General features: G+C 48.8%; 4 protein-coding genes and 3 non-coding genes across 7 annotated transcripts; all 7 read right to left on the bottom strand.

Moving 5' to 3' along the window:
* Positions 1-268: 268 nt before the first annotated feature.
* Positions 269-2,838, bottom strand: LOC121643499. Its single transcript, XM_041990945.1, has 9 exons — positions 2,439-2,838; positions 2,103-2,150; positions 1,959-2,006; positions 1,719-1,862; positions 1,421-1,670; positions 1,190-1,227; positions 1,097-1,144; positions 360-664; positions 269-280 (listed from the first exon to the last, which is right to left on the bottom strand). Exons 1-9 carry the CDS (start codon positions 2,836-2,838, stop codon positions 269-271), a joined length of 1,293 nt encoding a protein of 430 aa, XP_041846879.1.
* Positions 2,839-10,631: 7,793 nt separating this feature from the next.
* LOC121643498 (putative uncharacterized protein DDB_G0290521) lies at positions 10,632-11,939 on the bottom strand. Its single transcript, XM_041990944.1, has 6 exons — positions 11,838-11,939; positions 11,588-11,671; positions 11,399-11,497; positions 11,008-11,313; positions 10,739-10,893; positions 10,632-10,635 (listed from the first exon to the last, which is right to left on the bottom strand). The coding sequence occupies exons 1-6, from the start codon at positions 11,937-11,939 to the stop codon at positions 10,632-10,634; spliced, it is 750 nt and encodes a 249-aa protein (XP_041846878.1).
* Positions 11,940-13,745: 1,806 nt separating this feature from the next.
* Positions 13,746-13,819, bottom strand: trnan-guu. The gene has a single exon. It is a non-coding gene; the product is annotated as a tRNA-Asn (tRNA).
* A 954-nt stretch (positions 13,820-14,773) lies between these two features.
* On the bottom strand, positions 14,774-14,847 carry trnan-guu. The gene has a single exon. It is a non-coding gene; the product is annotated as a tRNA-Asn (tRNA).
* Positions 14,848-15,802: 955 nt separating this feature from the next.
* trnan-guu lies at positions 15,803-15,873 on the bottom strand. The gene has a single exon. It is a non-coding gene; the product is annotated as a tRNA-Asn (tRNA).
* Positions 15,874-17,168: 1,295 nt separating this feature from the next.
* On the bottom strand, positions 17,169-18,226 carry LOC121643497. Its single transcript, XM_041990942.1, has 3 exons — positions 18,089-18,226; positions 17,898-18,002; positions 17,169-17,789 (listed from the first exon to the last, which is right to left on the bottom strand). Exons 2-3 carry the CDS (start codon positions 17,973-17,975, stop codon positions 17,169-17,171), a joined length of 699 nt encoding a protein of 232 aa, XP_041846876.1. The 5' UTR covers positions 17,976-18,002; positions 18,089-18,226.
* A 1,078-nt stretch (positions 18,227-19,304) lies between these two features.
* On the bottom strand, positions 19,305-22,224 carry LOC121643496. Its single transcript, XM_041990941.1, has 8 exons — positions 22,075-22,224; positions 21,825-21,908; positions 21,637-21,735; positions 21,247-21,552; positions 20,661-21,136; positions 20,228-20,555; positions 19,367-19,825; positions 19,305-19,322 (listed from the first exon to the last, which is right to left on the bottom strand). Exons 1-8 carry the CDS (start codon positions 22,222-22,224, stop codon positions 19,305-19,307), a joined length of 1,920 nt encoding a protein of 639 aa, XP_041846875.1.
* Positions 22,225-23,816: the final 1,592 nt, after the last annotated feature.

Here is a 23,816-nt window from a genome sequence, read left to right as displayed (position 1 = left end):
ACCACCATCGGCTTACAAAGCCCCACCCACGTGTCTCCACCTGCAGCCACCACCATCGGCTTACAAAGCCCCAACCACCTGTCTCCACCTGCAGCCACCAACATCGGCTTGCAATGCACCACTCTCCTGTCTCCACCTGCAGCCACCACCATCGGCTTGCAACGCACCACCTTCACGTCTCCACCTGCAGCCACCACCATCGGCTTGCAACGCACCACCGTCCCGTCTCCACCTGCAGCCACCACCATCGGCTTGCAACGCACCACCTTCACGTCTCCACCTGCAGCCACCACCATCGGCTTGCAACGCACCACCGTCCCGTCTCCACCTGCAGCCACCACCATCGGCTTGCAACGCACCACCTTCACGTCTCCACCTGCAGCCACCACCATCGGCTTGCAACGCACCACCGTCCCGTCTCCACCTGCAGCCACCACCATCGGCTTGCAAAGCACCACCCACCTGTCTCCACCTGCAGCCACCACCATCGGCTTGCAAAGCGCCACCCACCTGTCTCCACCTGCAGCCACAACCATTGTCTTGCAACGCGCCACCCACGTGTCTCCACCTGCAGCCACCACCATCGGCTTACAAAGCCCCAACCACCTGTCTCCACCTGCAGCCACCAACATCGGCTTGCAATGCACCACTCTCCTGTCTCCACCTGCAGCCACCACCATCGGCTTGCAACGCACCACCTTCACGTCTCCACCTGCAGCCACCACCATCGGCTTGCAACGCACCACCGTCCCGTCTCCACCTGCAGCCACCACCATCGGCTTGCAAAGCACCACCCACCTGTCTCCACCTGCAGCCACCACCATCGGCTTGCAAAGCGCCACCCACCTGTCTCCACCTGCAGCCACAACCATTGTCTTGCAACGCGCCACCCTCCCGTCTCCACCTGCAGCCACCACCATCGGCTTCCAAAGGACCACCCTCCTGCCTCCACCTGCAGCCACCACCATCGGCTTGCAAAGCACCACCCACCTGTCTCCACCTGCAGCCACCACCATCGGCTTGCAACGCACCACCTTCCCGTCTCCACCTGCAGCCACCACCATCGGCTTGCAACGCACCACCGTCCCGTCTCCACCTGCAGCCACCACCATCGGCTTGCAAAGCACCACCCTCCCGTCTCCACCTGCAGCCGCCATTGGCTTGCAAAGCCCCACCCACCTATCTCCACCTGCAGCCACCATCATCGGCTTGCAATGCACCACCCACCTGTGTCCACCTGCAGTCACCACCATCGGCTTACAAAGCCCCACCCACCCGTCTCCACCTACAGCCACCACCATCGGCTTACATAGCCCCAACCCACGTGTCTCCACCTGCAGCCACCAACATCGGCTTGCAAAGCAACACTCTCCTGTCTCTTCCTGCAGCCACGACCATTGGCTTCCATAGCCCCACCCACCTGTCTCCACCTGCAGCCACCACCATCGGCTTGCAAAGCACCACCCTCCCATCTCCACCTGCAGCCACCACCATCGGCTTACAAAGCCCCAACCACCTGTCTCCACCTGCAGCCACCAACATTGGCTTGCAAAGCACCACTCTCCCGTCTCCACCTGCAGCCACCACCATCGGCTTTCGAGGCACCACCTTCCCGTCTCCACCTGCAGCCACCACCATCGGCTTGCAAAGCACCACCCACCTGTCTCCACCTACAGACACCACTATCAGCTTACAAAGCCCCACCCACGTGTCTCCACCTGCAGCCACCACCATCGGCTTGCAAAGCACCACCCTCCCTCGTCCACCTGCAGCCACCACCATCGGCTTGCAAAGCACCACCCTTCTGTCTCCCTCTGCACCCACCACCATCGGCTTGCAAGGCACCACCCACCTGTCTCCTCCTGCAGCCACCGCCATCGGCTTGCAAAGCCCCACCCACGTGTCTCCACCTGCAGCCACCACCATCGGCTTACAAAGCCCCACCCACCTGTCTCCACCTGCTGCCACCAACATCAGCTTCCAAAGCCCCACTCTCCTGTCTCCACCTGCAGCCACCACCATCGGCTTGCAGAGCTCCACCCTCCTGTCTCCACCTGCAGCCACCGCCATCTGCTTGCAACTCACCATCTTCCCATCTCCACCTGCAGCCACCACCATCGGCTTGCAACGCACCACCCTCCTGTCTCTTCCTGCAGCCACGACCATTGGATTCCATAGCCCCACCCACCTGTCTCCACCTGCAGCCACCACCACCGGCTTGCAAAGCACCACCCTCCTGTCTCCACCTGCAGCCATCACCATCGGCTTGCAACGCGCCTCCTTCCCGTCTCCAACTGCAGCCACCACCATCGGCTTGCAAAGCACCACCCTCCCGCCTCCACCTGCAGCCACCACCATCGGCTTGCAAAGCACCACCCTCCTGTCTCCACCTGCAGCCACCGCCATCTGCTTGCAACTCACCACCTTCCCATCTCCACCTGCAGCCACCACCATCGGCTTGCAAAGCACCACCCTCCCGTCTCCACCTGCAGCCACCACCATCGGCTTGCAACGCACCACCCTCCTGTCTCCCTCTGCAGCCACCACCATCGGCTTGCAAGGCACCACCCACCTGTCTCCACCTGCAGTCACCACCATCGGCTTGCAACACACCACCTTCCTGTCTCCACCTGCAGCCACTACCATCGGCTTGCAAAGCTCCACCCTCCTGTCTCTTCCTGCAGCCACCACCATCGGCTTGCAAGGCACCACCCTCCCGTCTCCACCTGCAGCCACCACCATCGGCTTGCAAGGCACCACCCTCCCGTCTCCACCTGCAGCCACCACCATCGGCTTGCAAGGCACCACCCTCCCGTCTCCACCTGCAGCCACCACCATCGGCTTGCAAGGCACCACCCACCTGTCTCCACCTGCAGCCACCACCATCGGCTTTTAAAACATCTGGAAGAAAACCTGCAGGAACCACCATCATCTTCTTCCAACACGGTACTGTACAAAAGTCTCGTGCCGCTCCTTTTCTGTCCTTTCCATCTCCAATGTTGACCTGGTCTTCAGCAGTAGTTTCTGTTGCTCAAGACAAGTTTAACTTTTCCTGAAACATTTTACACCTGGAACCTTTTCACCTGCAGCAGGTGGAAATAAAGAACCAGAACATGTCTCAGAGTGGGAGGAATCTTTGAAGAAATGTTTGTTCTAAACATGTTGAGCTGTAAATATGTTGCTCTGTAGATACCAAGACAACGTCAGAGACCACTGCTACTGGTGGGTCCTCCCCCTAAAAACCTGCGGGACTGGTGGCCTGAATAAACTTTGAATTAAGCTTGCGCCCTCTGCAGGGTCATCAATAAAAGGCCAAGCCATGGTAACCAGAGGGGGGCCCCCGTGACCCATGTCCGGGCAAGAGAAACCCTGGTCCTTTCTTTCTCCACATTATAGGGGTGATTTGAGTCACACTTCGTCTGGTCCCTCCCCTAGACACCTGTTTGCCATGGGGGACCCTACCAGGGGCATGAGCCCCCAACACAGCCGCTAGGATCGTCAGGGCCTGGAGGTGGGGCACGGAGGCGAGCCTCCTGTGGGTTCACCAACTGCAGGAGGGGCCATAGGGGTTGAGTGCAGTGTGAGCTTGGCAGCTGCCAGAGGCGGGGACCCTGGTGGTCTGATCCTCGGCTGCAAAAGCTAGCTCTAGGGACGTGGAATGTCACCTCTCTAGCTGAGAAGGAGCCTGAGCTGGTGCGCAAGGTTGAACGGTTCTGGCTAGATATAGTTGGACTCACCTCGACGCCTGTACGTTGGGGTTTACCCCGGTGGACGAAAGGGTAGCCTCCCTCCGCCTTCTGGTGGGGGGGCGGGTCCTTACTGTTGTTTGTGCTTATGCACCAAATAGCAGTTCCAGAGTTCCATAGAGTATCCACCCTTTTTGGAGTCCTTGGAGGTCGTGTTGGAGAGCACTCCTTCCGGGGACTCCCTCGTTCTGCTGGGGGATTTTACTGCCCACGTGGGCAATGACAGCGAAACCTGGATGGGCGTGATTTGGAGGAACGGCCCCCCTAATCTATATCCGAGTGGTGTTTTGTTGTTGGACTTCTGTGCTTATCATGGACTGTCCATAACAAACACCCTGTTCATACATAAGAGTGCCCACATGTGCACTTGGCACCAGGGCACTGTAGGCCGCAGTTCAATGATCGACTTTGTAGTCGTATTATCAGACTTATGGCCACATGTTCTGGACACTCGGTTGAAGAGAGGTGCGGAACTGTCAACTGATCACCACCTGGTGGTGAGTTGGCTCAGATTGTGTGGGAGGATGCCGGTCGGGCCTGGCAGACCCAAGCCTGTTGTGAGGGTCTGCTGGGAACATCTGGCAGAGTCCCCTGTCAGAAACAGAGTTTCAACTCCCATCTCCGGCAGAGCTTTAACCATGTCCCGTGCGAAGCGGGGGACATTGAGTCCGAATGGGCTGTGTTCTGTGCCTCTATTGTTGAGGCAGCCATCCGCAGCTGTGGCCGTAGGGTCGTTGGTGCCTGTTGTGGCGGTAACCCCTGAACTCGTTGGTGCACACCAGCAGTAAGAGATGCCGTCAAGCTGAAGAAGGAGTCCTGTCGGGTCTTTTTGGCCTGTGGGACTCCAGCGGCAGCTGATGGGTATCGGTGGGCTAAGTGGAGCGCAGCTTCGGCGGTCGCTAAGACTAAAACTCGGGCATGGGAGGAGTTTGGAGAGGCCCTGGAGAATGACTTCCAGACGGCTTCAAGGAGGTTCTAGTCCACCATCCGATGGCTCAAGAGGGGAAAGCAGTGCTCCATTAACATTGTGTACAGTGGGGATGGGGGGCTGCTGACCTTGACTCGGGACGTTGTGAGGGAATACTTTGAAGACCTTCTCAATCCCACCAACACGTCTTCCGGTACTGGCTCTTCCTTCTCTGGGGCTGAGGTCGCTGAGGTGGTTAAAAAGCTCCTCGGTGGCAGGGCCCCGGGGGGTGGATGAGGTCTGCTCAGAGTTCCTTAATGCTCTGGATGCTGTAGGGCTATCTTGGCTGACACGCCTCTGCAGCATCGTGTGGACATCGGGGACAGTTCCTCTGGAATGGCAGACTGGGGTGGTGGTCCCCCTCTTCAAAAATTCGGCCGTGTCCCCCGGGGACTCTTGTTGAGGGTACTCCGGGAGTATGGGGTGCCGAACCCACTTGTACGAGCTGTCCGGTCCCTGTATGACCGGTGTCAGAGCTTGGTGTGCATTGCCGACAGTAAATTAGAATCGTTTCCAGTGTGGGTTGGACTCTGCCAAGGCTGCCCTTTGTCACTGATTCTGTTCATAACTTTTAGCAGCTGGGTAGCTCAGTGAGTAAGTCATCTGACTTTCATGCAGGAGTCCTGGTTTTAACATCTAGGCCGGGGCAATTACCAACTTCAAGTGTGGGTCCCTAGGCAAGAACCTCTGCGCTACTGCCTACCTCAAATGATGAGAGATAAAGGAACAATTTTTTATATATATAATATTTGTTATTGTTTGTTATATATATATATATATATATATATATATATATATATATATATATATATATATTTATTATATTATTATTTTATTAGAATAAATATAAACCATGCCAAATTATTACTATTTATCATTATTATTAAATAAAATGCTCACATCATTGCAATGTTTCCAAACATGTGTGGACATTTTTTTAAAAACAACAAAAAACAGCCACTTTGTAACAACCAAACTTTTATTTTACAAAAAATATTTTGGTCAGGGATTCAGACAGTCAATCATTCTCTCATTCATTCATCTTCTTTTTTCACAGGAACTATTTACAAAACATAGATTAAGACAGAGATTAAGATTAAGACAGTAAATGAAGAAACTACAATGAATTCTCTGGTTCTGGGTACCAGGGACATTTCTCTTTGAACTTTAAAACTGTAATTTGGCAACCTCATATGTTTTTCTGACAATCATTTTATTATGGCTGGGCAATTAATCGATAAAATCGATAAATCGAATTTTGCATTTCTAGCTATTTATTTTTATGAAAATCTGGATTTTTTTCCATAGTTAGCAGCAGACTTAGCCTTTCCTTCATCAGGGGAATTATTTCTGCAGTGGATCCTGTACGATAAGGATCCAGATGGAAAGAGATCATGGATGCAGATGCAGTGTTGCATATTTCAATGTAAGATATGAAGTCGTTTATATGGTGAAAAAGTTATGACATTATATGCTTTATTTTTGCTGGCATTCATTATATAAACAAATAAATGTTTTTAATAAATTTATTTATGTTTTGTAAAAGAAAAGAAAAAAATCGATTAAAATCGGAAATCGAATTTGGTTATAAAAAATCTGAGATTTTATTTTTAGGCCATATCATTCAGCCCTACATTTTAGCTTGACCTTGTGGTGAAAAAGTCAGTTCAGGACACTGTTCGCTAAACGACCCTTTCTGATTAAAAAGAGCTACGTGACCAACTCGAGGGCGAGATGACCGGGACGGAATGCGAGAAAACAAGCCAGAGTAAACAGAAGCTCTGTGACTGGAAAGATCAGGAGATGTTTTTCCCCTACAAGGATTGTGCAAGCAGATGTGTGTGCGTTGGGGAGCTGAGGGGAATCATGAGGCTAAAGAGTGTGTGTTTATGTGGGAGAAAGGTCTGATAGAAACCAGATGTGGAAGAGAGAGTTTTTGGAAGGAGAGGAGGGGTCGAGAGACGAGCTTAAAGAGTCCTGCGTAGCAGAATTCTGGTCAGTTCGTGCGGTCTGATTTTACCAGCAACCTTTGTGCACTGCAATAAATCATTTAAAGAAAGTATCGGAGTCAGATTCTCTCTAAGCGCGAGTGAAGTTAACTGTCCAGCCGGAGCCGACCGGGGAGGAGAAGGAGAGAGGGAGGCAGAACAGGAGCTCCAGCCGGGAGGCGCGCCCCTTCTCGTGGACGGAGCACGGTCGCGGAGTCGGGGACTCGACCGGGCAAAAGCCACAACAACCTCTTCTTTGTTTTTGCACCTTGGTGTCATCTGACATCTTCGGTTTGCACAGTGAAGGGATTTGATTCTTCATAATGGTCCCTGTTCCCATTTTTACACACTGTAATACTAACGAAGTTCCCAACCCTAGCTTACACATTGTTCCTGGTCATAACATACAATTGTTATTACTCCCTTTATCCTGGCTCAGAATCAGGTTCAGGGTCAGACTCATCCTTCGAGTGTTGATCTTCCCCACTATCTCCACTTCATCTAGCTCTTTCTCAGACAGCTCTAGGTCTGAATCTCCCTCCAGATCTTTGTAAAATCCTCTCCACCTCACTTAGCCCTCTGCTCCCTGATGTAACAGAAATAGTTAGCAAGTCCTGTTGTCCACCTATAAGGACAGCACATAAAAGTTGTGTTTTTAAAGGATTAAAATTGCTGTGTCTTTCAAAAAGTCTTAGTAATTTGATTTTTATTAACAGGAAAAAGATATCAGTCAAAAGTTGTTGACTTATCTCTCTGGTTGTTGTAAAACATGAAAATTGAAATTCCCTCCATTTTGAAAAGACACTGCATGTGCTGTGTTGGCCACACCCCCACAACAGGGGCATCAGAAGAGAGTTCAAGATGTTTCTTATAGGAAAAGTAGTAATCACATACTGTCAACAATGCTTGACTTAGAGGTCTGAGACTTATGTCCTGCACAGAGGACAAAAGTGAATTGTCGGGTCTTAGGAGGATATAAATATGCTTGTACACAACACATGCAAAATAATTTCAACTATGTACAAAATTACCTCTGTCCCTTTAAAAGGGAGGGTCAGAGGAGGACAGTTATTGTTTTGTTTTTTTTAATATCCTCCAACCATTGCTCTTTGGGAACAGTCTCTACAGAGGGCCAGTACACAATGCCTTTGTATTGGCTGTGCCCAGTTTCCATTGTCCTAAACTGTCCACATTTATTGCATGTATCATGCAATACTTCGCGGGTTCGTTTGCGGAGGGTAGCAGGAGCAGGGGCAAGAGCTGGGCAGCAACCCCAGCAGATGGTAAGGTGACACCCAAAGTCAGAAACATAAGGCTAAGGGGAGGAGGTGGGGCAGGAAATAATAAATGCTACTAACCTGCTGGTTGTTGAGGGCAAGAGAGGGCTGGTTCCTCAGTTCAACCAGATACTCTGCCAGGCTGTCGACCCTGTCCATCCCTGGAACACCAGACTCATCAAAAGCCTGAAAAAACCAAACAAAAAACAATGAGGTCTGACTGTGAGCAGGCAGAGTGGATTCATTTAATGAAACATCTGTGGGCTTTATTTACCCCAGGATCACTGGAAGATGAGGAGACATCCAGCGGGGGCAGTGGGGCAGCAGCCTGGGAGGTACCAGTGAATGAGGAGGAGGAGGAGGGGGAGGAGGTGGAGGCAGGGTCCAAAGTGGGAGCAGTGAAAAGAGAAGCAGGTGTGGAGGGCACAGCAGGCTGGCAGGTGGTTGAAAAATTCAGGTCATTGAGGAGAGATGGAGTGATGAACTCCAGTTCTTGGTCTTCTTCAAAACCCTCGTCTTCGTCTTGCTCCCCCTCACCCACCTCCTCAAGCATGTTGTCTGTCTCCTCTGAGTCGGGGGACACGTTGAGGGGCTGTCCAGTCTGGCTCAGCATGTAATCAACCCCGATGAGCTCTCCTGTGAAAAATATCCGACAGACACACAGCATGTTATTAGTTCTCACATCATTAACAAATAAAGACAACTTGTTCGGTGTTGTGAGCGTGTGATTTGCTTTAGTTACAGACAACTTGATATAAAATAATCATACCAGTGTATTAGCCAGTGGCCTGAAGGCTGGCAGATACGGTCTACTCAACACCTTTGAGCTGAGGGTGTTTACGCACTGAGCTACATGCCCAGCGTATGTCAGGAGAGAAGAGGGCCTGCAGGTTACTGCTGCACTTCCCCGGTCCTGGTTCCACCTGTTCAGGCCTTCCAAGAGGTACAGCTGGAAATTAGGTGCATTTGCACTTGTTCCTCAGAAAACATATTCATGCCAAGGCATGTTTGTGTCAGTTGTTCCATTCTGAATTATATTTTCTTTCAATACAGTGACACACATAAGAGCTACTAACCAACTTCTAACCTGGAATGAACCTGTTCAGATGGCAATGGAAAGACTCTAGGGAAGTGGACCCTCTGGCACAGCGGTACTTTCTGAGCACGATACCTCCCTTGGTGGTGGTGGTGCCTGTCTCAGTGTACAGCTGCACACCTGGGATTTCCTGGATGCACCTGACATGGCGTTTCTGCACTCTCCAGATGTGCTCCATCCGCACCATGTCCAGCAGAGGCACACCCATCAGGTCCCTTCCTTTCGCCCCTCCCAGTTCCTGCAGCAGCCGGTCAATCAGGCGGGTGGTGGCCTCCTCACCCCGTGTCCTCCGTCTGCAGTGTTGGCTGAGCTCTTTTTTACTGATTCTCCTGTCCACCAGGAGATCAGTGATGCCAGGCACACCCTCCAGTCTGAGCTGTTCTCTCTTCGCCTGCCTCAAAAGAGCGAGATCCCCAGCATCCCACTCAAAGATGCAGGCGGAGAGGCAGCCCATGAAGGTAGGGTAGAGGGGATGGGCATCGGTGGTGCAGCCCACAGCCAGCCTCCTCATAAAGTGCCAGATGTCCAGACGAATGTGGAGGTCTGACCATTCCCCAAACCTCACTTGCAGTTTGCTGGCCCCCTCTTCCACACAGCATCCACAGTCCACATACATAAGAAGTGGGGGTGACACAAATGCCTGGCGGTACCGCTCCATCAGGCCCGACGCCATCCTGTTTAGTCCCGACCCCTCTTGCACAGTCAAGACGCTGTTCAGGATCTGGCCGACCTCGTTGCTGACAGAGGTTAGCCAGAGAGCTGTGCCCCTGCAGGTGCCGGCCAGCTTCTTTGTGATCTGTGATGTGACAACAATCGAGATAGAAAAACTCTTTACACAAAATGTTTTTACATAAAATGTCTGGCAGTAGTACAGAAACTGTTACAATTTATTTAAGCATTGTTGATTGTTTATTGTTTTAATTGGATCCCCCTAAGGATGGACCCAAACGTAGAGGTTATTCTGGCCTTTATGTGGTCCAACCTTGAGAGGATGTCCCGTCCATAAACGACCAACAGCCAGCGACTGGTGGGGATGTCCATCGGCTCCGGGGGCTCCCGGCAGACAACCCGGAGGAGGCTTGGCTTATCCACAAACTCAGCACACTCCCCCAGATAGTGTACCAGCCTGTCGAGCCACTCCTCCCCATGGTTCTCCCTTAGCTGCTTCACCAGCCGCGCTGGACTGTTGCCCAGGGTCCTGTCCCGAAGCAGCCTGATGACACGGATGTCACAGGCGTACCTGTGTTGAAGCATTGTGAATGATTAGTAACATGTTTATGATGGGACAGTTTTTAAGTTGTATAAATAACTGAAAAAATTCTTTATTCAAATCGGCTTCACTCACTTGCGGGTCAGGATTAATCTGAACATTTGCTGGTGAGGGAGGTCCAGCTGGTCCCTGACAGTCTGACTGGTGGACAGATAGTTCTGTACACACAGTGCACCTGAGTGTCTCTGTCACCAGCAGGTAGTACCGGTCGATGTCCAGGACCTTCCGTGCCCTTTTGTGGACCCCAGCGCCTGTCAACTGCTTTCCACATGTAGGGCAGGCGATCTTCACCTTCCACAGGTGGTAGGGCATCCACACCATCAGGCGATGGGTGAAGAAAGGCTCTGGGGTCGGTGTTTGATGGTAAATGAGCGCTGGGACAGGGGGCTCATACCACAGCTTCAAATCTGGCCGCAGTTTCCCAGAGTGAAAGAGGGTGTTGGCAATCCACCTCTGGTCCTGCAGAGGAATGGTTTTGCTCAGCTCACCCGGCAGCCAGAATGAAGCTGAGGATCCCGCATGGGATGACTCACGTCCTCCCGGTTCGCCCTGAGTGCAAGATGACAACCAACAAAAGTCCTATTATTATATGCAGAATAACCTTGTAATAGATGTCATACAAACAGAGTTGGAGGACAACTGAGCTGTGATTCCTGAACTTACAGATGTGTCAGCTTGTACAGGGTTTTGTTCCCAAACTGGGAACTTCCCCTGGGATGGTGCAGGGCTGGGTGTCCTCACAGACGACACAGAAGGGCTGGGGGTCCTCACAGATGACACAGAAGGGCTGGGTGTCCTCACAGACGACACAGAAGCGCTGGGGGTCCTCAGAGAAGACAGTGAAGGGCTGGAGGTCCTCACAGGTGAAGGACTGGGGGTGCTCACAGGTGAAGGACTGGGGGTCCTTCTTTTCACCAAATTTGGCTGCACTGCAGATGACAATGAGCCACCATAGTGGGATTTTGTGAACTGTAAGACGACACAAATGAAAACTGATGTTAAAGCAAGCAGTGTGGGAATTATATACAGCATGTATAGCTAAGGCAATACTCACCATGGACAGACTTAGAGGGGGACGCAAATATGTCCGGGCCTCAGGAGCAGAGGCTGAAGCTGCAGATGATGTGGAGGGAGGAGATGACTGGGTGGCAGGCTGCAAAAGTGGGGCATGGGGTGTCAAAAGCACAGCAACAGACATGTGATGTAAGATTTGAAAGAATATAATATTGTTAAAACTGATCACCTTGGTGTGCAACCCACAACTGCAGGTCCTGGCCTGACCAAACAAGCCAGACTGACCTTTGGCCTGCATGGGGCATTTCTCAATCTAAAAACAAAAGCAATGTTATTAAGCCTGCTGTGTAGTGATTGCAGTTCTTTGTGAAATGTACATCCTATGCATCATCACAGTGCACATTTTCTTCAACAGATCTACATACTAATGCACAAAAACAGTAAAGGCAAGCAAAAACAGTAAAGGCCATTCACTGTACCTTTTGGTAGAGGTCATGCCACTTCCGTTGCCTTGGCGCTGGCCTGTTGCCGGCTCCCCTGGGCCAAACTCCAGTGCTGGCAAAGGCCCTCAGCCTTGACATCCACTCCTAATCTCCCATGGCCTTGTGGCTTTTGGTCTTGGTTGTCATCTAAAGATAGGCTTGACTTTAAACACTGTGTGTTCATTAAAGTGTAACAGGAGTACAGTGAAACTAATTAGATCATTCACTTACTGTAAATTTGGAATGGATTCCTTAACTTTATTAAGGCGCAAAAAGTCCAAGTCAAATTTTGTAATTAAAATACGTTTTAATTTTTTTAGACTGTTCTTTAATTGTAAGCAGGTTTATCTCACTGTTCTTTACATTTTTTTAGTTACCTGTTGCTCCTGTTCGATTCATCAGCTAGCTGCAGGGTTTTCACACAACGATACGCTTTTTTTTATTTTTTTTTTTTATTATTAACTCCATATACAGTATCTTGCAAAGCTCCCGCGCTTTCATGAAATTAACTCGACTTATTTTAAACAAAGTGATTTTCTTGCAGAAAAGAAACACAAAGCTAAAGTAACGAGCATACCGGTGTTCTCGGTTCGCTAAGCTAACGAAAGTTCACATATTTAGACAACATAAAATGAAGGACAGAACATCTTTTTCTGACAGAGGACACAGGGATAAACTAACCAGGTCATTAAAATAAATTTAAAAATTACAGATACTCACCCTGTTTTTCTCCGACCGATGAGATTACGGGAAAATCCGAAGTTGCTCGTCCGACAGAAGCTCCGCGCGGTTGGCTCCGCCCATGCCGTAGGTTTATTGGTCTGAGGTCCAATAGCATATTGGACAGGGAGGCAGCTGATTTGGCAATGTCCATTACCAATTGGACAGAGAGAGACTGCGGATTGGAGGAGAAAAGGAGACTCTCCTGACCCAAGTAGCGCCACAGAGACTGTCCGACGACACTGTAGCCTGCGGGCATGTGGTCCACCTGGATCGCCCACCATCGCCTCGTGCCTGTGTGTCCTGGATCCGGTAATAGTTTTGTAAGCTGTAACACACCTATGTTGAGCAGGAAGCATCTTTAGTTAAATTAAAAGGCGCTGTGTGACCATATTCAATGGCCAGTTGCACTAAAGTCCAAACATCTTTCACCACACAGCTAAGGACAACCTTGCAACTTGGCTCACATTAGCCTACTGACTCACAGAGTGGCCACTTTGGATCAGCTTTGAACCCTAACAGTTTTGAAAGTGCTACTTACCACAAATGTGGATCGCTGCTGGGGATATGTAAGGTGGAGTACCCCGAGAAAGTGATAAACTGCACCCTTTATTGTCTCCGTGGCACCTGTGCTCCTGACCCAAATGAATGGTTGAAACATGACGATTATTATTGTGTATGTGTTTTGCCCACTCCTTCATTTGAGAGAAATCTAGGATCAAATTTGGTTCAGGCTTCAGTGTAGTAATCGAGTCCAGATCCAAAGAGAACTGTCAAAAGACCCATACTTGCAGGCAGACTGAAACATTGTGTTAACTTGGGATTTATTACTTGACGTCAAATCTGACAGGTCAGTAGTTTTCAACTGGCATGTGGAACCAGAAAGACATCAATAACTTCCGATCTGACACTTTTCAAAACTTTGATAGTACAATGAAAATGTGCCCATGCACAGTAGTGGTATTGTACGACTTACACACATTTAGTGTTTTGGTGTCATATTGAGCACAGGAAAGGCTTGTGGTTCATTCGTGCATTGTGGACAAGGAGCTAGACAGTTGCTTGTGGCTCCAACACACAGGAAGACGTATTGATTACGATCGAACAGCGTTTTCCTGAACAAGGGCTCAATGACACGGCATTTTGAAATTCGGGCCTTGAGTGGGTGATAAGCAAGAAGCAGAACGTCCCTGGGTGGGCTCGAACCACCATCCTTTCGGTTAACAGCCGAACGCGCTAACCAGTTGCGCCACAGAGACTGTCCGACGACACTGTAGCCTGCGGGCATGTGGTCCACCTGGATCGCCCACCATCGCCTCGTGCCTGTGTGTCCTGGATCCGGTAATAGTTTTGTAAGCTGTAACACACCTATGTTGAGCAGGAAGCATCTTTAGTTAAATTAAAAGGCGCTGTGTGACCATATTCAATGGCCAGTTGCACTAAAGTCCAAACATCTTTCACCACACAGCTAAGGACAACCTTGCAACTTGGCTCACATTAGCCTACTGACTCACAGAGTGGCCACTTTGGATCAGCTTTGAACCCTAACAGTTTTGAAAGTGCTACTTACCACAAATGTGGATCGCTGCTGGGGATATGTAAGGTGGAGTACCCGAGAAAGTGATAAACTGCACCCTTTATTGTCTCCGTGGCACCTGTGCTCCTGACCCAAATGAATGGTTGAAACATGACGATTATTATTGTGTATGTGTTTTGCCCACTCCTTCATTTGAGAGAAATCTAGGATCAAATTTGGTTCAGGCTTCAGTGTAGTAATCGAGTCCAGATCCAAAGAGAACTGTCAAAAGACCCATACTTGCAGGCAGACTGAAACATTGTGTTAACTTGGGATTTATTACTTGACGTCAAATCTGACAGGTCAGTAGTTTTCAACTGGCATGTGGAACCAGAAAGACATCAATAACTTCCGATCTGACACTTTTCAAAACTTTGATAGTACAATGAAAATGTGCCCATGCACAGTAGTGGTATTGTACGACTTACACACATTTAGTGTTTTGGTGTCATATTGAGCACAGGAAAGGCTTGTGGTTCATTCGTGCATTGTGGACAAGGAGCTAGACAGTTGCTTGTGGCTCCAACACACAGGAAGACGTATTGATTACGATCGAACAGCGTTTTCCTGAACAAGGGCTCAATGACACGGCATTTTGAAATTCGGGCCTTGAGTGGGTGATAAGCAAGAAGCAGAACGTCCCTGGGTGGGCTCGAACCACCATCCTTTCGGTTAACAGCCGAACGCGCTAACCAGTTGCGCCACAGAGACTGTCCGACGACACTGTAGCCTGCGGGCATGTGGTCCACCTGGATCGCCCACCATCGCCTCGTGCCTGTGTGTCCTGGATCCGGTAATAGTTTTGTAAGCTGTAACACACCTATGTTGAGCAGGAAGCATCTTTAGTTAAATTAAAAGGCGCTGTGTGACCATATTCAATGGCCAGTTGCACTAAAGTCCAAACATCTTTCACCACACAGCTAAGGACAACCTTGCAACTTGGCTCACATTAGCCTACTGACTCACAGAGTGGCCACTTTGGATCAGCTTTGAACCCTAACAGTTTTGAAAGTGCTACTTACCACAAATGTGGATCGCTGCTGGGGATATGTAAGGTGGAGTACCCCGAGAAAGTGATAAACTGCACCCTTTATTGTCTCCGTGGCACCTGTGCTCCTGACCCAAATGAATGGTTGAAACATGACGATTATTATTGTGTATGTGTTTTGCCCACTCCTTCATTTGAGAGAAATCTAGGATCAAATTTGGTTCAGGCTTCAGTGTAGTAATCGAGTCCAGATCCAAAGAGAACTGTCAAAAGACCCATACTTGCAGGCAGACTGAAACATTGTGTTAACTTGGGATTTATTACTTGACGTCAGATCTGACAGGTCAGTAGTTTTCAACTGGCATGTGGAACCAGAAAGACATCAATAACTTCCGATCTGACACTTTTCAAAACTTTGATAGTACAATGAAAATGTGCCCATGCACAGTAGTGGTATTGTACGACTTACACACATTTAGTGTTTTGGTGTCATATTGAGCACAGAAAAGGCTTGTGGTTCATTCGTGCATTGTGGACAAGGAGCTAGACAGTTGCTTGTGGCTCCAACACACAGGAAGACGTATTGATTACGATCGAACAGCGTTTTCCTGAACAAGGGCTCAATGACACAGCATTTTGAAATTCGGGACCTGAGTGGGTGATAAGCAAGAAGCAGAACGTCCCTGGGTGGGCTCGAACCACCATCCTTTCGGTTAACAGCCGAACGCGCTAACCAGTTGCGCCAAAGCTGGGGAAGGATAGTCTGTCTACGAGGGGGAGAAATTGGAAAGGAGGGGGAAGAAGGGGGGGGGAGAGAAAGCGGGAGAAAAAAAGAAAAAGCGAGAAAAAAATGGCGACAATCTAGCGATCGCGGGTTCGATTCCTGCGCTGGCCAAAACCTTCCATTCTATTTTCTTTCGGTTTTAGACAATAGTTGTAAATATTAGGAACTTTTAGACGAAGAATAGAGCGAAAGAATTGAAAATGGGGTAAATTTCTCATTTCCTTTTCTATTCTTTTCTAAGTCTTTATGTACACCTGTGTGATTGTGTGCATATTTTTATTGTAGCTGTCATGTTTTTTGCATATCATTGCATGTATTTAATTTTTTAAATGTAACTAAACCCACTAAATACCTTACAAGCTTGATATGTATGTTCACATGGAAGACTTATCTTTCATGCAAGCTAATCAAGCTGATTTTGATCATTACAACTGATCAATCACTTATGTAGCCCATTAATTATGAAATATTAAATAATAAATTAAATAATATGCATGTATATATATATATATATATGTATATATGTTGTTTGCTATATATTTATAATTTCTCATTATATTTCTATTATTATTTATTATATTATTATATATTTATTTTTATTTGAATAAATATAAACCATGCTAAATTATTACTATTTATAATTATTATAAAATAAAATTCTCACATCATTACACTGTTTCCAAACATGTGTGGATTTTATTAAAAAACAAACAACAACAACAACGACGACAACAACATCAACATCAACAACAACCACCAAAAAAACAAAACAGGGTGATGTGACCACTTTGTAACAACCAAACTTTTATATTACAAAAACTGTTATACACAAAATAATTACAACTATGTACAAAATTACCTCTGTCCCTTTAAAAAGGAGGATCAAGGGAGGACAGTTATTGTTTTTTTCTTTTAATATCCTCCAACCACTGCTCTTTGGGAACAGTCTCTACAGAGGGGCAGTACACAATGCCTTTGTATTGGCTGTGCCCAGTTTCAATTGTCCTAAACTGTCCACATTTATTGCATGTATTATGCAATACGTTTCGTTTGCGGCGGACGGTAGCAGGAGCAGGAGCAAGAGCAGGGGCAGCAACCCCAGCAAATGGCAAGTTGACACCCAAGACCTGTGGAGCAGCCAGGAACACAGGCAGCATCTGTGAGGCTGGATGAGGCAGCATCACCAGTTGAGGGCTAGGGGGAGGAGGTGGTGCAGCAAAAAGCTGCCGCTGGTGAGGAGGCCTCGCTTTGGCCGATGGCTCAGATGCTGGTGAGGTTTTCATTTTTTTCATCTTTGCCTGGCCCACAGTGCTGCTGGGGAACTGGTACTGGTAAGAGGGGCCAGGCTGGGGGGGCTGCAAATAAAGGCTGCACGTTTGCAGCAGGAAGAGGGTTGGCTGCTGCAGACAAGCGACTGGGCAGGGTGAGCCCCTGCAACATCACTGCAGTGTCCTGTCTCTTCACCCTTTTATTGTGCCACTGCACAAGGGTGGTGTGACTGACATCCACCAGCTGCAGGGCGGTCTGCTGCATCACTGTCCCGTTACCCAGAATGCGCCGCCTGATCTGTCTGTAGTCCTCCAAGATGAGGTCCCATCTGGACACTGTGATTGTCCCCCTCTTCTTGGGACTACGGTGGATGTCACAGAGCCGGACAAAGATGGACTCAATCAGGCGGCAGCAATCTGGCCACTGGGCAAGAGGGGCAGTGGTGGTGAGGGCGTGCCTTTTGAGGCTGTCTACTCCCGGCGTGAACTCCTGCTTCTTCTTGGGTGACCTGAACCTCCCCGTATCCAGCCTGCTCTGGTGTCTGGCAGCAAACACCACCCTCTGCTTGTCAAACTCCAGCAGGTTTTGCCACAGAGCAACAATGTTGCTCACCTAAACAGAGCGACAGATCAGATGATAATTAAAATGCTGCATGGCACAGGAAAGTATTTTTCCATTAATTTCATGTTTCATACAAGCAAAATAATAAATGCTACTAACCTGCTGGTTGTTGAGGGCAAGAGAGGGCTGGTTCCTCAGTTCAACCAGATACTCTGCCAGGCTGTCGACCCTGTCCATCCCTGGAACACTGGACTCATCAACAGCCTGAAAAACCAAACAAAAACAATGAGGTCTGACTGTGAGCAGGCAGAGTGGATTCATTTAATGAAACATTTGTGGGCTTTATTTACCCCAGGATCACTGGAAGATGAGGAGACATCCAGCGGACCCAGTGGGGCAGCAGCCTGGGAGGTACCAGTCAATGAGGAGGAGGAGGAGGTGGAGGCAGGGTCCAAAGTGGGAGCAGCCACTGAGGAGGAGGAGGTGGAGGCAGGGTCCAAAGTGGGAGCAGCCACTGAGGAGGAGGAGGTGGAGGCAGGGTCCAAAGTGGGAGCAGCCACTGAGGAGGAGGAGGAGGTGGAGGCAGGGTCCAAAGTGGGAGCGTTAAAGAGAGAAGCAGGAGTGGAGGGGGCAGCAGGCTGGCAGGTGGTTGAAAATTTCAGGTTGTCGAGGAGAGATTCGGTGATGAACTCCAGGTCTTGGTCTTCCTCAAAACCCTCGTCTTCTTCTTGCTCCCCCTCGCCCACCTCCTCAAGCATGTTGTCTGTCTCCTCTGAGTCGGGGGACACGTTGAGGGGCTGTCCAGTCTGGCTCAGCATGTAATCAACCCCGATGAGCTCTCCTGTGAAAAATATCCGACAGACACACAGCATGTTATTAGTTCTCACATCATTAACAAATAAAGACAACTTGTTCGGTGTTGTGAGCGTGTGATTAGCTTTAGTTACAGACAACTTGATATAAAATAATCATACCAGTGTATTTAGCCGGTGGCCTAAAGGCTGGCAGATACGCTCTACTCAACACCTTTGAGCTGAGGGTGTTTGCGCACTGAGCTACATGCCCAGCGTATGTCAGGAGAGAAGAGGACCTGTTGGTTACTGCTGCACTTCCCCGGTCCTGGTTCCACCTGTTCAGGCCTTCCAAGAGGTACAGCTGGAAATTAAGTGCATTTGCACTTGTTCCTGGGAAAACATATTCATGCCAAGGCATGTTTGTGTCAGTTGTTCCATTCTGAATTATAGTTTCTTTCAGTACAGTGACACACATAAAATCCACTAACCTGGAATGAACCTGTTCAGATGGCAATGGAAAGACTCTAGGGAAGTGGACCCTCTGGCACAGCGGTACTTCCTGAGCACGATACCTCCCTTGGTGGTGGTGGTGCCTGTTTCAGTGTACAGCTGCACACCTGGGATGTCCTGGATGCACCTGACATGGCGTTTCTGCACTCTCCAGATGTGCTCCATCCGCACCATGTCCAGCAGAGGCACACCCATCAGGTCCCTTCCTTTCGCCCCTCCCAGTTCCTGCAGCAGCCGGTCAATCAGGCTGATGGTGGCTTCCTCACCCCGTGTCCTCCGTCTGCAGTGTTGGCTGAGCTCTTTTTTACTGATTCTCCTGTCCACCAGGAGATCAGTGATGCCAGGCACACCCTCCAGTCTGAGCTGTTCTCTCTTCGCCTGCCTCAAAAGAGCAAGATCCCCAGCATCCCACTCAAAGATGCAGGCGGAGAGGCAGCCCATGAAGGTAGGGTAGAGGGGATGGGCATCGGTGGTGCAGCCCACAGCCAGCCTCCTCATAAAGTGCCAGATATCCAGACGAATGTGGAGGTCTGGCCACTCCCCAAACCTCACTTGCAGCTTGCTGGCCCCCTCTTCCACACAGCATCCACAGTCCACATACATAAGAACTGGGGGTGACACAGATGCCTGGCGGTACCGCTCCATCAGGCCGGACGCCATCCTGTTTAGTCCCGACCCCTCTTGCACAGTCAAGACACTGTTCAGGATCTGGCCAACCTCGTTGCTGACGGAGGTTAGCCAGAGAGCTGTGCCCCTGCCGGTGCCAGCCAGCTTCTTTGTGATCTGTGATGTGACAACAATCGAGATAGAAAAACTCTTTACACAAAATGTTTTTACACAAAATATCTGGCAGTAGCACAGAAACTGTTACAACTTATTTAAGCATTGTTGATTGTTTATTGTTTTAATTGGATCCCCCAATAGCTGCAGCAAAACTGCAGCTATTCTTCCTGAGATCCGACAAATAAAACTTAGAACAATTTTAATTATAAGCAGACATACAAATGTAGCATATGTAGCAGACATACAAAGTAGTCCTGTTACACACTCAATGATAATCAAAACTATACATATTCACACATTCTATCACATAGCATAATCTGTCTTTGTTACTGAAATAGCAACCAGTGGCAACTTGGGGTGCAAACTGCACACAGCTCCCCACACTTATAGATCATTTATTACCTTTTTGGTGGAGTCCAGCTTAAGGATGGACCCAAACGTGGAGGTGATTCTGGCCTTTATGTGGTCCAACCTTGAGAGGATGTCCCGTCCATAAACGACCAACAGCCAGCGACTGGTGGGGATGTCCATCGGCTCCGGGGGCTCCCGGCAGACAACCGGGAAGAGGCTTGGCTTATCCACAAACTCAGCACACTCCCCCAGATAGTGTACCAGCCTGTCGAGCCACTCCTCCCCATGGTTCTCCCTTAGCTGCTTCACCAGCCGCGCTGGACTGTTGCCCAGGGTCCTGTCCCGAAGCAGCCTGATGACACGGATGTCACAGGCGTACCTGTGTTGAAGCATTGTGAATGATTAGTAACATGTTTATGATGGGACAGTTTTTAAGTTGTATGAATAACTGAAAAAATTCTTTATTCAAATCGGCTTCACTCACTTGCGGGTCAGGATTAATCTGAACATTTGCTGGTGAGGGAGGTCCAGCTGGTCCCGGACAGTCTGACTGGTGGACAAATGGTTCTGTACACACACAGTGCACCTGAGTGTCTCTGTCACCAGCAGGTAGTACCGGTCGATGTCCAGGACCTTCCGTGCCCTTTTGTGGACCCCAGCGCCTGTCAACTGCTTTCCACATGTAGGGCAGGCGATCTTCACCTTCCACAGGTGGTAGGGCATCCACACCATCAGGCGATGGGTGAAGAAAGGCTCTGGGGTCGGTGTTTGATGGTAAATGAGCGCTGGGACAGGGGGCTCATACCACAGCTTCAAATCTGGCCGCAGTTTCCCAGAGTGAAAGAGGGTGTTGGCAATCCACCTCTGGTCCTGCAGAGGAATGGTTTTGCTCAGCTCACCCGGCAGCCAGAATGAAGCTGAGGATCCCGCATGGGATGACGCACGTCCTCCCGGTTCGCCCTGAGTGCAAGATGACAACCAACAAAAGTCCTATTATTATATGCAGAATAACCTTGTAATAGATGTCATACAAACAGAGTTGGACAACTGAGCTTTGATTCCTGACTTACAGATGCGTCAGCTTGTACAGGGTTTTGTTCCCAAACTGGGAACTTCCCCTGGGATGGTGCAGGGCTGGGTGTCCTCACAGATGACACAGAAGGGCTGGGGGCCCTCAGAGAAGACAGTGAAGGGCTGGGGGCCCTCACAGACGACACAGAAGCGCTGGGGGTCCTCAGAGAAGACAGTGAAGGGCTGGAGGTCCTCACAGGTGAAGGACTGGGGGTGCTCACAGGTGAAGGACTGGGGGTCCTTCTTTTCACCAAATTTGGCTGCACTGCAGATGACAATGAGCCACCATAGTGGGATTTTGTGAACTGTAAGACGACACAAATGAAACTGATGTTAAAGCAAGCAGTGTGGGAATTATATACAGCATGTATAGCTAAGGCAATACTCACCATGGACAGACTTAGAGGGGGACGCAAATATGTCCGGGCCTCAGGAGCAGAGGCTGAAGCTGCAGATGATGTGGAGGGAGGAGATGACTGGGTGGCAGGCTGCAAAGTGGGGCATGGGGTGTCAAAAGCACAGCAACAGACATGTGATGTAAGATTTGAAAGAAGATAATATTGTTAAAACTGATCACCTTGGCATGGAACCCACAACTGCAGGTCCTGGCCTGACCAAACAAGCCAGACTGCCCTTTGGCCTGCATGGGGCATTTCTCAATCTAAAAACAAAAGCAATGTTTATTAAGCCTGCTGTGTAGTGATTGCAGTTCTTTGTGAAATGTACATCCTATGCATCATCACAGTGCACATTTTCTTCAACAGATCTACATACTAATGCACAAAACAGTAAAGGCAAGCAAAAACAGTAAAGGCCAGTCACTGTACCTTTTGGTAGAGGTCATGCCACTTCCGTTGCCTTGGCGCTGGCCTGTTGCCGGCTCCTGGGGGCCAAACTCCAGTGCTGGCAAAGGCCCTCAGCCTTGACATCCACTCCCCATCTCCCATGGCCTTGTGGCTTTTGGTCTTGGTTGTCATCTAAAGATAGGCTTGACTTTAAACACTGTGTGTTCATCAAAGTGTAACAGGAGTACAGTGAAACTAATTAGATCATTCACTTACTGTAAATTTGGAATGGATTCCTTAACTTTATTAAGGCGCAAAAAGTCCAAGTCAAATTTTATAATTAAAATACGTTTTAATTTTTTTTAGACTGTTCTTTAATTGTAAGCAGGTTTATCTCACTGTTCTTTACATTTTTTTAGTTACCTGTTGCTCCTGTTCGACTCATCAGCTAGCTGCAGGGTTTTCACACAACGATACGCTTTTTTCTTTTTTTTATTTTCTTTTATATTAACTCCATATACAGTATCTTGCAAAGCTCCCGCGCTCTCATGAAATTAACTCGACTTATTTTAAACAAAGTGATTTTCTTGCAGAAAAGAAACACAAAGCTAAAGTAACGAGCATACCGGTGTTCTCGGTTCGCTAAGCTAACGAAAGTTCACATATTTAGACAACATAAAATAAAGGACAGAACATCTTTTTCTGACAGAGGACACACGGATAAACTAACCAGGTCATTAAAATAAATTTAAAATTACAGATACTCACCCTGTTTTTTTCCGACCGTTGAGATTACGGAAAAATCCGAAGTGGCTCGTCCGACAGAAGCGCCGAGCGGTTGGCTCCGCCCATGCCTTACGTTGATTGGTCTAAGGTCCAATAGCATATTGGACAGGGAGGCAGCTGATTTGGCAATGTCCATTACCAATTGGACAGAGAGAGACTGCGGATTGGAGGAGAAAAGGAGACTCTCCTGACCCAAGTAGCGCCACAGAGACTGTCCGACGACACTGTAGCCTGCGGGCATGTGGTCCACCTGGATCGCCCACCATCGCCTCGTGCCTGTGTGTCCTGGATCCGGTAATAGTTTTGTAAGCTGTAACACACCTATGTTGAGCAGGAAGCATCTTTAGTTAAATTAAAAGGCGCTGTGTGACCATATTCAATGGCCAGTTGCACTAAAGTCAAACATCTTTCACCACACAGCTAAGGACAACCTTGCAACTTGGCTCACATTAGCCTACTGACTCACAGAGTGGCCACTTTGGATCAGCTTTGAACCCTAACAGTTTTGAAAGTGCTACTTACCACAAATGTGGATCGCTGCTGGGGATATGTAAGGTGGAGTACCCCGAGAAAGTGATAAACTGCACCCTTTATTGTCTCCGTGGCACCTGTGCTCCTGACCCAAATGAATGGTTGAAACATGACGATTATTATTGTGTATGTGTTTTGCCCACTCCTTCATTTGAGAGAAATCTAGGATCAAATTTGGTTCAGGCTTCAGTGTAGTAATCGAGTCCAGATCCAAAGAGAACTGTCAAAAGACCCATACTTGCAGGCAGACTGAAACATTGTGTTAACTTGGGATTTATTACTTGACGTCAAATCTGACAGGTCAGTAGTTTTCAACTGGCATGTGGAACCAGAAAGACATCAATAACTTCCGATCTGACACTTTTCAAAACTTTGATAGTACAATGAAAATGTGCCCATGCACAGTAGTGGTATTGTACGACTTACACACATTTAGTGTTTTGGTGTCATATTGAGCACAGGAAAGG

This window comes from Melanotaenia boesemani, chromosome 7 (genome assembly GCF_017639745.1).
Source record: "Melanotaenia boesemani isolate fMelBoe1 chromosome 7, fMelBoe1.pri, whole genome shotgun sequence".
Taxonomy (NCBI): domain Eukaryota; kingdom Metazoa; phylum Chordata; class Actinopteri; order Atheriniformes; family Melanotaeniidae; genus Melanotaenia; species Melanotaenia boesemani.
Note: the sequence above shows the minus strand (reverse complement) of the source record. Positions and strands in the feature narration are given on the sequence as shown.

Bases quoted from the DNA above. Each gene is read 5' to 3' on its own strand.
- LOC121643499 (XM_041990945.1), bottom strand. From the start codon at position 2,838: ATGGTGGTGGCTGCAGGTGGAGACGGGAGGGTGGTGCCTTGCAAGCCG. The intron at 2,007-2,102 runs GTGGAGATGGGA...TGGTGGCTGCAG, and splicing joins GCCGATGGTGGTGGCTGCAG to GTGGAGACAGGAGAGTGGGG. The intron at 665-1,096 runs GTGGAGACGGGA...TGGTGGCTGCAG, and splicing joins GCCGATGGTGGTGGCTGCAG to GTGGAGACAGGAGAGTGGTG.
- LOC121643498 (XM_041990944.1), bottom strand. From the start codon at position 11,939: ATGTCAAGGCTGAGGGCCTTTGCCAGCACTGGAGTTTGGCCCAGGGGA. The intron at 11,498-11,587 runs GTGATCAGTTTT...CCACTTTTGCAG, and splicing joins GTTGTGGGTTGCACACCAAG to CCTGCCACCCAGTCATCTCC. The intron at 11,314-11,398 runs GTGAGTATTGCC...GTCGTCTTACAG, and splicing joins CCCCTCTAAGTCTGTCCATG to TTCACAAAATCCCACTATGG.
- LOC121643497 (XM_041990942.1), bottom strand. From the start codon at position 17,975: ATGGACAGGGTCGACAGCCTGGCAGAGTATCTGGTTGAACTGAGGAAC. The intron at 17,790-17,897 runs GTTAGTAGCATT...CGCTCTGTTTAG, and splicing joins TTGCCCTCAACAACCAGCAG to GTGAGCAACATTGTTGCTCT.
- LOC121643496 (XM_041990941.1), bottom strand. From the start codon at position 22,224: ATGACAACCAAGACCAAAAGCCACAAGGCCATGGGAGATGGGGAGTGG. The intron at 21,736-21,824 runs GTGATCAGTTTT...CCCACTTTGCAG, and splicing joins GTTGTGGGTTCCATGCCAAG to CCTGCCACCCAGTCATCTCC. The intron at 21,137-21,246 runs GTAAGTCAGGAA...TCTTGCACTCAG, and splicing joins CTGTACAAGCTGACGCATCT to GGCGAACCGGGAGGACGTGC.